At 40.5% G+C, this 12,042-nt stretch overlaps 1 protein-coding gene across 1 annotated transcript in view; it reads right to left on the bottom strand.

Annotated features, from left to right (window-relative positions):
* The window catches only part of CCDC7 (coiled-coil domain containing 7), a 168,184-nt gene that overhangs the window by 43,332 nt on the left and 112,810 nt on the right, over positions 1–12,042 (bottom strand). The window contains exons 35-40 of the mRNA XM_060281028.1: positions 10,002–10,121; positions 8,559–8,684; positions 8,041–8,148; positions 7,194–7,319; positions 6,343–6,462; positions 2,528–2,650 (exon numbers count right to left, since the gene is read on the bottom strand). Coding sequence (XP_060137011.1) covers positions 2,528–2,650; positions 6,343–6,462; positions 7,194–7,319; positions 8,041–8,148; positions 8,559–8,684; positions 10,002–10,121 — 723 coding nt within the window. The remainder of the gene's footprint in view (positions 1–2,527; positions 2,651–6,342; positions 6,463–7,193; positions 7,320–8,040; positions 8,149–8,558; positions 8,685–10,001; positions 10,122–12,042) is intronic.

Here is a 12,042-nt window from a genome sequence, read left to right as displayed (position 1 = left end):
GGTTAGCATATTTTTCCATCAGGAAGATTATGCATCCATCTGTAGTTCCTTATGCCCTGTGCCCCTGGGAAAAGTCTGGACCCTGGAATGTATCATCAGCTACTAGGGGCACTAATGTACACCAATATATCTGTAACTATATTATACCTAATTGTTTTTGGATTTTTAAAATAATTTTATTTATTTGAGTTTCTGCTATAATTCCATGTCAACAAAAAATGGACAAAAAATACAGTAAGAAAAGAATCTCTAAAATAAAAAAGAGGTTGTAATTTAAGATTTCCTATACAAACAAACAAAACAAAACAAAAACATTCCTTAACCAACTTCCTCTCCTCTCTTTCCATGGTTCCTTTTATCTCTTTTCCCCATATTTCCTTGGTTCACCCCATCTGTTGTAACTACTTTTATAGACTTTAGTTATTTATTACACTGCTGAAAATCTTACCATCCTGCTAGGTAGATTGTTTGCTTAGAATATTTTTCCATATACTGTATTCACTAAAAAATATCCAGTCGTTATAACTTTCATCATTTTGATTTCTAATTCTAGTGGTCATTCCTGCAAGCTCTGCATATTCTAACAGTTTAATATGTCATTTTTCTTTTGTTGGTACCTTGTCCATTTGGGGGCTAGTAACATACAGGAGGCCGTTGACATGTATAGGAACAAATTTCTCTGGTTTTTTTTTGGTGACTTCTGTTCTTATTAACCCCAGCAAAAATGCTTCTGGGTTTTTAGAAAAGGATTTCTAAACATTTTTTTAGTTCATTATAGATAATTTTTCAGTAATTTTTAATTATGTTACATGTCCACCACAGGTGATTGAAGGTTCCCTCTACTGTCCTACATTTCCAACAATTACCCTTTATTGATTTTGACATTTTCACTAGTTTATTTGGTGTCAAATACCATCTATGCTGCATCTTCATAAAATTTTCTCTTAATGTGTAGCATGATGTAAACCAGGAATTTACTTTCCATAGTTGTTCCCATAATGCAAAATCAATATTGTGTCCAATGTCCCTAGCCCAACTTACCATTGAAGACTTTACCATTTCCTCCATTGTCTCCCACTCAAGTAATAAGTTACACATTTTGGATAATATTTTGACCCTGGATCCTAATAGCACCTTTTCAAACTGCGAGTTCTGTTCCACAAATCCATATTTTTTTATCTAGCTTAAATATTGCACTCAACTGATGGTTACTTAACCAATCTGTTTCGTATTGTCCTATTATAATCTAAAGAAACAACCCTATTTAGATCGCCCATTAACACAACTGTCCCCTCATATACCTCAAATGATTTCTCCTCTAGGTCTTTGTAAAATTCTGATTTTTGTTCGTTTGGAGCATACATTCCCACAATTATCCTTCGTTTCCCTGCCCATTTGACCTCCACCCCTATTATTCTACCTTCCTTATCCCTGAATACATAGCTGCCAAGTTTTCCCTTTTCTCGCGAGGAAGTCTATTCAGCATAATGGAAAATCCCTTTAAAAAAGGGATAACTTGGCAGCTATGTGAATATTTGTTTAAGATCTGATTTGGGATTAACATAAAAACCACTCCCCTTTTGTTTTATTTTAGGAGATTAAATCTTGTCCCAATCTTGTGTTTCATAGTATTCTTCGATGAAATCTTTTAATATGTGTTTCCTGTAAACATATGGTGTTCATTTTTTGTTTATACAGGGCATGTGCTATTTGGTTTCTTTTGGTTTTATTGTTAAGTCCATTTACATTCCATGAGGGCACTTTCAAGTACATCCCGGAGCCCTCTTCTTTTAAACCTTTACTACTCTTCCTCTTCCGTATCTGCTGCTGCAGCTAGTGCAAAATATGGTGGCTCAACTGCTCACTAGGGTAGAATATCACCATCAAACTGTACTAGCAGCCAATTTGTTATAGACAGAGCCTCTGTCTATAATCTTTGAGAATTCTTGGAGAATGGGTGAGGTCCCTGCAGACTGGAGACAGGCAAATGTTGTCCCCATCTTCAAAAAGGGTGAAAAAGAAGATCTGGGGAACTACTGACCGGTGAGCTTGACACTGATACCAGGAAATGTCCTTGAACAGATAATTTAATAGTCCATCTGTGAGCACTTAGAAAAGGATGCTGTGATTACTAAGACCCAGCATGGATTTCTCAAGTCATGACAGACAAATCTCATTTCTTCGTTTGATAGAATTACAAGGCGAATGCTGTGGATGTAGTGTATCTTAATTTCAGTAAGGCTTTTGGCAAAGTCTCCTATGCATATGTATCAACTACCTTGTGTTTATAATATAGTATTATTTCCACTCAAAGCTATATCACTCAAAGCTATATCAGGAGATGTAAATGTACATTGGTGACACATGCATTACCTCAATGTATGCATGCACATGTGATTGAGGGCACATACTAATAGATTAACTTGCTTCTACCTCCTTTTTCTCAATAGCCTAATGGTATTTGGGCTTACAACACTAGAAACCCTTGGGGGGTGGGAACCCTGAAGGTCATATATTGTCCACCTACCAACAGAATCAATCTGTCCTTTTTGTGAAGAACGCCGCTGTATTTCATGTAGACTCTGCACAGCTTCTCTTAGATCTTCAGTCAAACGCTTTCTTTCTTGAGCTAATTCTTCTAATTTATGGTCTATAAAGAAATTTGGGGCAATTTATAATACAATAAGTGTGCTAAATGGCTACAGAATAAAATAAGTGCACTAAATGAGTGCACTAAATGGCTGGAATTTAAAAAGTACACGCAGTGACCATTTGTTGCTTGCTTGCTTATTACATTTATATCCTGCCCACCCCCCAATTGAGCCCAAGGCAATGTTTAATTGGACCTTAAATATACACGCAGTAATTACTGTTTTTAAAAAATGTATTTGCTAATCCTGAAGCAACAAAGCCTAACGCTGAGAGGAGGGGGGCCTTCTTCAAATACATGCTTGGAGATGTATTTCTGTTTGGACAGCAGTGGGTGTTGTGAAATCATCATGCTAACAGAAATTCCTCATTGGTGAGATAGGTGCACTCTGTGCATGATCATGCCATTTATTTATGAGGCTCATAATTCATAACCAGACCAGCACTTTCTTCTCAGTAAGTCAATCGGCAACAGCGTTGTATTTTTTCTTTGTATTTTTTAAAGTCAGCCCACCAGAAGATCTGGAGACCAAATTTAAAATTCCTCCTCTTGGCACAGGGTCATTGTGTGGTATTGAGTACAGCATATTACTCTGGTGCACTTTCAATCAAACAGTTAGTCACAGTTAGTCAGGTAGTTAGTAGACGCTACCTGAAGGAGCGTCTCCACCCCCATCGTTCTGCCCGGACACTGAGGTCCAGTACCAAGGGCCTTCTGACGGTTCCCTCATTGTGAGAAGCCAAGTTGCAGGGAACCAGGCAGAGGGCCTTCTCGGTGGTGGCGCCTGCCCTGTGGAATGCCCTCCCATCAGATGTCAAAGAGAAAAACAGCTACCAGATTTTTAGAAGACATCTGAAGGCAGCCCTGTTTAGGGAGGCTTTTAATGTTTAATAGATTATTTTACTTCATTTGTCTGTTGTAAGCCGCCCAGAGTGGCTGGGGAATAAATAATAAATTATTATTATTATTATTATTATTATTACTAGGCATGGCTTACAGCCGAAGCAAAACAATAATCAAGTAGCACTTTAAAGGTTAGCAAATGTATTATTACATCAGCTTTCATAGAATGCATCTACTGAAGTAAAGTGTAGCCCAATAAATATTATGTCATAATAAATGTATTAGTCTTTAAGGTGCTACTACGTTCTTTTTGCTGTTTTGCCAGAAATGCATTATGATCTACAGGCTTTAAATATGGCAAACTTAAAATGCCATTACAAAAAGGGAGGATGGTGCAGAGAATGGTGCAGATGACGATCAAAGCCTATACACAGAACAGAAACATAGAACGCACCCTGCCTGCAAACCCCACCCAAGCAAGCCTGTCCCAGCAGAAAGCCACACACTGGCTTTGCTGAGGACTTAATTATAAAGTCCAATGCTTCTAGGCCTTAATATCTTGTGTCCCATATTCTATTTTCCTTTAATTTTTATATTATAATATATATTTTTCAATTCCAAACCTACATTGTGACTGACAGGGTAAGCAAAAATCTTTGTTTCCAGTTTCTTACCCAGAGGCACCGGGGCGGGGGAGTGTGGAAGGTCTGTCTAGTCCAGTTGCGTGGGATCAATTCCAATCTGTTACCTCCGAGGATGTGGACAGGCTGCTTGGACGAGTGAAACCAACCACCTGTCTCCTTGATCCTTGCCCATCCTGGCTTATAAAAGCTAGCCGGGAAGGGCTGGGCGATGGGCTTTGCGGGTTGGTGAATGCTTCTCTCCATGAGGGAGCCTTCCCAGACCCGCTGAAAGAGGCGGTTATTAAACCGCTTCTTAAAAAACCATCTTTAGATGTGGCCAATATGGCCAACTATCGCCCAGTCTCAAATCTTCCATTCTTGGGCAAGGTGATTGAGCGAGTGGTTGCTGAACAATTCCAGGCACGCCTGGAAGAAGCGGACCATTTGGATCCCTTCCAGTCGGGATTCAGGCCTCATCATGGGACTGAAACTGCCTTGGTCACACTGGTCGATGATCTCCGGCGGGCTAGGGACAAAGGTGAGAGCTGTTTCCTAGTCCTGCTGGATCTCTCAGCGGCTTTTGACACCATCAACCATAACATCCTTCTGGACCGTCTAGAGGGGTTGGGAGCTGGGGGCACTGTTATACAGTGGTTCCTCTCCTCCCTCCAGGGCCGTGTTCAGAAAGTGGTGGTGGGGGATGAGTGTTCAGACCCCTGGGCTCTCACTTTGTGGGGTGCCTCAGGGTTCCGTCCTCTCCCCCATGCTTTTAACATCTACATGCAGCCGCTGGGAGAGATCATCAGGGGGGTTGGGCTGGGTGTTCATCAGTATGCGGATGATACCCAGCTCTACCTCTCTTTCAAATCAGAACTAGTGAAGGCAGTGAAGGTCCTGTGTGAGTGCCTGGAGGCAGTTGGAGGATGGATGGCGGCTAACAGATTAAGGTTGAATCCTGACAAGACAGAAGTACTGTTTGTGGGGGACAGGAGGCGGGCAGGAGGAGGACTCCCTGGTCCTGAATGGGGTAACTGTGCCCCTGAAGGACCAGGTGCGCAGCCTGGGAGTCAATTTGGACTCACAGCTGCCCATGGAGGCGCAGGTCAATTCTGTGTCCAGGGCAGCTGTCTATCAGCTCAATCTGGTATGCAGGCTGAGACCCTACCTGCCTGCAGACTCTCTCGCTTGGACTACTGCAATGCGTTCTACGTGGGGCTACCTTTGAAGGTGACTCGGAAACTACAACTAATCCAGAATGTGGCAGCTAGACTGGTGACTGGGAGCGGCCGCCGAGACCACATAACACCGGTCTTGAAAGATCTACATTGGCTCCCAGTACGTTTCTGAGCACAGTTCAAAGTGTTGGTGCTGACCTTTAAAGCCCTAAATGGCCTCGGTCCAGTATACCTGAAGGAGCGTCTCCACCTCCATCGTTCTGCCCGGACACTGAGGTCCAGCACCGAGGGCCTTCTGGCGGTTCCCTCATTGCGAGAAGCCAAGTTGCAGGGAACTAGACAGAGGGCCTTCTTGGTAGTGGTGCCCGCCCTGTGAAACGCCCTCCCATCAGATGTCAAAGAGAAAAACAAGTACCAGACTTTTAGAAGACATCTGAAGGCACCCCTGTTTAGGGAGGCTTTTACTGTTTAATAGATCACTGTGTTTTATTTTTCTGTTGGAAGCCGCCCAGAGTTGCTGGGGAAACCCAGCCAGATGGGTGGGGTATAAATATTATTATTATTATTATTATTATTATTATTATTATTATTATTATTATTATGTCATTGCTCAAAACACAATGACTATCCCTTCAGAGCTATCCCTTCAGACATTTGGCAGGATTCATGACCACAGAAGGGGCAAACTTGCCAGTAAATTTCATCTACCTCCAGTCCACCTAAATATTTTAAAAGTTAAAGGGACAGTATTTTTATGGAAAAGATCACATTTCAGAGTTATCCACAACAAAAGTCCCTGGGTTCATTTGTTTGTGGATTGATCCGGGGCTGATATGCTTACAAACTTCATTTACCTCTCTCAAAAGGGGAAAAAGTTTTAGTTTTTTGCCCTCCAAAAAGTGAATGAAGAAGGGGAAACAAAGTAGACTTTGAGAAATAAGTTGAATCAAGCAATCCACAAAGCAACTTGGACCAAGGGAATCTGTTTTACAAAATGCCAAATTTGGGTATGTAGCAAGTCTTGTGGCTGCTGCACGCTCTGAAAACATACCACTGACAGTGCCTGGATGCAAAGCAGCAAGTGCCTGAGCTTCCTGCAGCTGTTTCCGATTGAATGCCAAATTTTCCAGTATCAGAGATTTCTTCTCCGATAGTTCATATAATTCATTTTCTGGAAAATGAAAGGTTTTTAAAATTTAAATCAGGGTTAAAGCACTTGAAAAATATCATAGCTGCAAAAGATGAAGAAACTTGTGCAAAAATGAAATCTTTAATTAAAAATAAAAACTTAATCCATCAGTACAGATCTTAAGATATGGTAAGTGAGACAAATGAAAACCTTCTGGGAATGTAACGAAGTAACTTCCCAGGGTCAATGCTGTCTCTCCCCCTCTTCAATTTAAAAAATAGTTCCCCCCACCAAGCTCAGCACTCACCATGGAAATGGCTATCACACTCATCATTTTACTACTGCAATTACAATATTCTGGGGCAATAAATATGGTGGTGGTGGCTGCAGTCATTTTCCTCCAGCCTCCTATAGTGAGCACTGGGCTGAGCACTGTCAGCTCTCTTTGCTGCTACTGGGTAAAATTATGAGGACATGCTTCAAGTAGGGGCAGGCAGTGGCAATCTTTCTGGTGCTCTCCAGAGAGCAGCTGAGCAGCTTCTACAGAAGCCACTGCTATATTAATTTATGCCAGGGGGGGCACCCCAGTGGTACAAGTAGGGAGACAGGAAAGGTTGTCTATAGCCCTCTCAAACTTGACAGCAGCCCTGCCCCAGAAATGACAAAGGAGTGCCAAGCAAGACCCAATGCCCTTTTTACCTCTTTTCGGAGAACTTTTTTATTGAAACAACAAAAAGTGACTGTAGACAGAAGGTCATTTATTCTCAACTTACCACTAGGTGACATAGTTGTAGGCACTGCTGAAACATGACGCTGTGCCTTTTGTATATCATGCATAGTTGCCTCTAGATCGGCAGCCAAACGTTGTTTTTGCTCAGCAAGCTGCTTCCGTTTCTCCTCTAAAAAATAATTTCAGACCAAATTTTGTGACAAAATCTTAATTTACCTTAATTTAGTACCTTAATTAATTTACTGCACTATATATAATAGCATAATTAGCATTCAATATCAAAAATATTTAATATAAATGAGCATATTATATATTGCTCACTGAATGTTCAAATATTAATTGCCTGCATTCAGATGTAACACCAAACCATGGTTTGTCTTGATATATAATATTGTATAAAAACATGCAATGATTCTTACTGATTTAGCATATTAAACATATGTATTAATAGGGAGATAAGATTTGAGTTATGATGGTTATTATGTGAAAACAGAACTACTAAGAAACAAAATATAAGAATGAGAATGCTCAGCAAAACTCAAAAATTCATAGAAGCAGTATCATTTGGGGAGGGGAATCATAAACTAGCCAATGAGGACCGAACATGTTCACTAGCCACAGAATACTGACTGTGTGTTGGAGAAGAATGGAAACCCAAGGAGGGGAGGGGAGGGAATGGAGTCTCCTGAAAGAAAGCATAGCTGTATAGCTGGCATAATGAACAGGAACAGCCCACACTGTAACATTTTGTTGCAGATTCCACAGGTATACCGATATAGAAACAAACAGCTATAGGCATTAAAAACATACTTGGCAATTGAAACACCTTAATTCCAAATGCATGTGTTTAATATCATAGTTGAAAAAAGGAAAAATGACAGCATACTTACCACCAACAATGCCAGATTGGGTTGCTGCAAGAGCCTGAGCTTCTTGCAGCCCTTTCAAATTTTCAAGTAACATTTGTTTCTTCTCTGACAGTGCATATAAATCTTTTTCTGGGGGAAAAGGAAAAAAGTTTTTGAATCATATCTTGAAAAACAGTTTCCAATGTCCTCACTGCTAATAAATTTACGTAAATGAATAAATGTATTAAAAATGCATCATTTCATAAAAATGGTAAATACCTTCTTCATTTGGCAATGCATATCTTAAGATTTAAGAAGTTAAAACCTATCTGGCTGCTGCATCTAATGGACTCTGCTTTGTTTCTTGTAGTTGGAGGAAGGTGACATTCCCACGGGGGCTCAATCCAGGCACAGAAGAAGGTTGTCAGACTGATGTCTTCTATCCCTCAGTGTCAACGGTTTCAGTGTTAACAGTGAAGGGATAACTGGGCTTTGAACTTTAAAACAATATGCATGTTAAATTCCCTTTTAATATTCAAGGTCTTTTATTCCCTACTTACCAGCAGGTTTCCTAAACAGAGCTTTTTCTGAAGCCTGGCGATGAGCTTCCAATATATCTTCTGCAGTTGCATCTAGTTCTTTAGTCAAACGCTTTCTTTCTTCAGCCAGTTCCTCTAGTTTACGCTCTATCAAAAATTCACATCAATTCATAATAAAATATTTAATATGTGCTAAAATAACTGCACTAAATATAATAGTGCGATTAGTATTTAATATCTCAAATTTTTAGAGACTAATGCTTAACATTTATAGAGCACTTCTACCATTCCATGTACATTACATTGGAGGTGGTGAATATCAGGCCCTAGAGCAGTGGTGGCCAAACGTGGCCCTCCAGCTGTTTTTGGACTACAATTTCCATCATCCCTGACCACTAGTCCTGTTAGCTAGGGATGATGGGAATTGTAGTCCAAAAACAGCTGGAGGGCCAAGTTTGGCCACCACTGCCCTAGAACTAAATGCTGCCTTCCAATCCTCTTCAAGCTCTTGAGATTCTCCCAGGGCCACACCTGTCACCAGCCCTGATTTGTGCTCTTCTCAAGTACTTTTGCATGGCCAGAATTTGCTCTTGAACTGTAAGAATGCATCCTTTCATGGATTAGGAGAACTAAGCACGAAGGGACCAGAGAGACTGGCTGGCACCATCCTAGTCCCTGCCTGATCTGCTCTGCTCTCCCAGCCAGTGAGAGAGTGTGATTTTCTCACTGTACCAGCTGCAGGAGAAATGCTAAGAGCCCCTTGTATATCACCTTCATAGACTTGATGAAGGCCTTTGACCTTGTCAGCTGAAAATGACACTTTGACACTTCACAAAGCTCAACAAGATAGGATGCCAACCTAAGCTTCTCAAGATGATTGTGCCCTTCCACAAAAACATGCGTGGCACAGTCCAATATGATGGTTCATCCCCAGATGCCTTCCCTATAAAGAGCAGTGTGAAACAGGGCTGAATACTCACCCCAACCCTCTTTGGCATATTCTTCTCCCTATTGCTCTCATATGCCTTCAGCTCAACTGAAGATGGTGTGTACATCCATACAAGAAGGGACCTGGCATATCTCCACACCAAAACAAAAGTGCAGGAGATCCTTATCTGAGAGATGTTGTTTGCAACCTTGATAGCACACTCCGAGGAAGCTCTACAGAGACTCATCAACCATTTTGCTGAAGCCTGCATAAAGTTTGGCCTTACCATCAGCCTAATGAAGACCAACATCTTGGGTCAGGACGTCACCAGCACTCCATGAATCAGCATTGGTGACCACACACCTGAGGTGGCAAACTATTTTGTTTATCTGGGTTCCACCATACCTTCAGTAATCTCTTCATCAATGCTGAGCTGGACAAGCATATTGGCAAGGCAGCTAAGGCAATGGTTTGCCTCTTCAACAAAATATATTTAAGATTGTAATTAAAAGCATTAGTGATCACAGCCCACTTACCACTGATAATTCCTGGCTGGGTAGCTGCAAGAGCCTCAACTTCTTGTAGCTTTTCCCAGTTGGATTCCAAATTTGCCTCCAACTGTTGCTTCTTCTCCAAGAGATCATAGAACTTCCTTCCTGTGAACAGAAATATTTCAGAATTGTCCCTTGAAAAACTATTTCAAATGTCCTTATTACTAGCATATTAGCATAAAATAAATAAAAATCATTTTAAAAACTTGATTATTTCATATAAATACATTGCGGATTGCATATAAGAAAGGATGAAGAAGCTACCGTAACTGAAATAATTCTGGAAGTATACCAAAGTGGTCCCCCACCACAACATTCACTACAGGAGCTTATGAGAAATCATCTTGTCCTGATATAAGGGGATAAGAAACAGACTAATCCTGAAGTCACTGAATATTTATATTCCCATCCACAAATACACTATCTCGGCTTAGATGAGGGAATAAAGGCAATATATAAATGTAATAAAACAAAATAAAATAATCCATCTGGACAACTAAACCAATCCTTATTACCACAGTTTTCCCTCCTTCCTTCCAAAAATTCTTTTAAATAAAGTGGGCCAAAAATTCTTTTAAATAAATAATGAATAATCTACCTTCTGTAGCTCTATAAATTAAAAACATGAAACTCTGGAGTTGCTCATTCTTTTTGATCTATAAGGATTGCCTCCCAATGTGTCAGAGAAAAAGCATGGAAACAGATGGGAAACTGAGGCTGAAAGTTACTGAATGTGATATGAATGCAATGCACACAGTGAACTATCGAAAGTGAAGAGGGCTGTAAGAGCATTAATTTTAAGGTATAAAATTGCCTAATTGTGCAACTACCAGTAACTCTTTTTTGTGGGGGGGGGGGGTGTGCAGAATTTAATTTTTGAGACCAAAAAAGTGAACATTTCCTCATAAAGGCTATGAAAAGTGATTTGAGAAATACTTTTGCTACAAAAGGAGTAGCATTTTAATCAATCAATCATTATTAGTTGTATTTTATTCTCTTTTTATATTGCAAAGGAATCATAGAATTGTAGAGTTGGAACGAACCCCAAGGGTCATCTAGTCCAACTACCTGCATGCAGGAATCTCAACTAAAGCATCCATGACAGATAGCCATCCAACCTCTGCTTTAAAACCTCTAAGGAAAGAGAGTCCATCACTTCTCATTGGAGTCTGTTCCACTGTGAAACCAATCTTACTGTCAGAACGTTCTTCCTGATGTTTAGTCAGAATCTCCTTTCTTGTAGCTGGAAGTCATTGGTTTGGGCCCTATCTTCTGGAGCAGGAAAAAACAAGCTAGCTCCATCTTCCATGTGGCAGCCCTTTAGATATTTGAAGATGGCTATCATATCTCCTCTCAGTCTCATCTTTACCAGGCCAAACATATGCAATTCCCTCAACCGTTCTTCATAAGGCTTGGTTTACAGACCATTCAGCATCTTGGTCATCCTTCTTTGCACAACAACTTCTAGCTTGTCAAGAGCCTTCTTAAACAGTGGTGCCCAAAACTGGACAGAGAATTTCAGGTGTGATCTGACTACGGCAGAATAGAGTGGGACTATTACTTCCCTTGATTGGAATACTGTACCTCTGTTGATGGAGCCTAGAATAGCATTAGGTTTTCTTGCTGCTGTATCACACTTTTGACTCATGTTACCCTTGGGGTTTACTAAGACCCCTACCGTAGATCCTTTTCAAATGTACTACTGGCAAGCCAGGTATCCCCCATCTTATATTGGTGCAGCTGGTTATTCCTGCCTGTGTAGAACGTTACATTTGTTCCTATTGAAATTCATTTTGTTAGTTTTTCTAACTAAAACTTTTATGATCAAGTGGAGTCAGGATCTAGGAAAAATAATTAATGTACAAAAGTGGGAACACTTATGGAAAAGAGATACGAAATTCACCCCAAATTATGATTTGATTGAAAATTTATTAAAAATGCAGAACCAATGGCATCTAACGCCGGCCAAGTTGGCTAAAATGTATCCGGGGGCCAGTAACATTTGTTGGAGATGTCACAGAGATGT

This window comes from Zootoca vivipara, chromosome 12 (assembly GCF_963506605.1).
Source record: "Zootoca vivipara chromosome 12, rZooViv1.1, whole genome shotgun sequence".
In the NCBI taxonomy this organism is placed as follows: Eukaryota; Metazoa; Chordata; class Lepidosauria; order Squamata; family Lacertidae; genus Zootoca; species Zootoca vivipara.
Note: the sequence above shows the minus strand (reverse complement) of the source record. Positions and strands in the feature narration are given on the sequence as shown.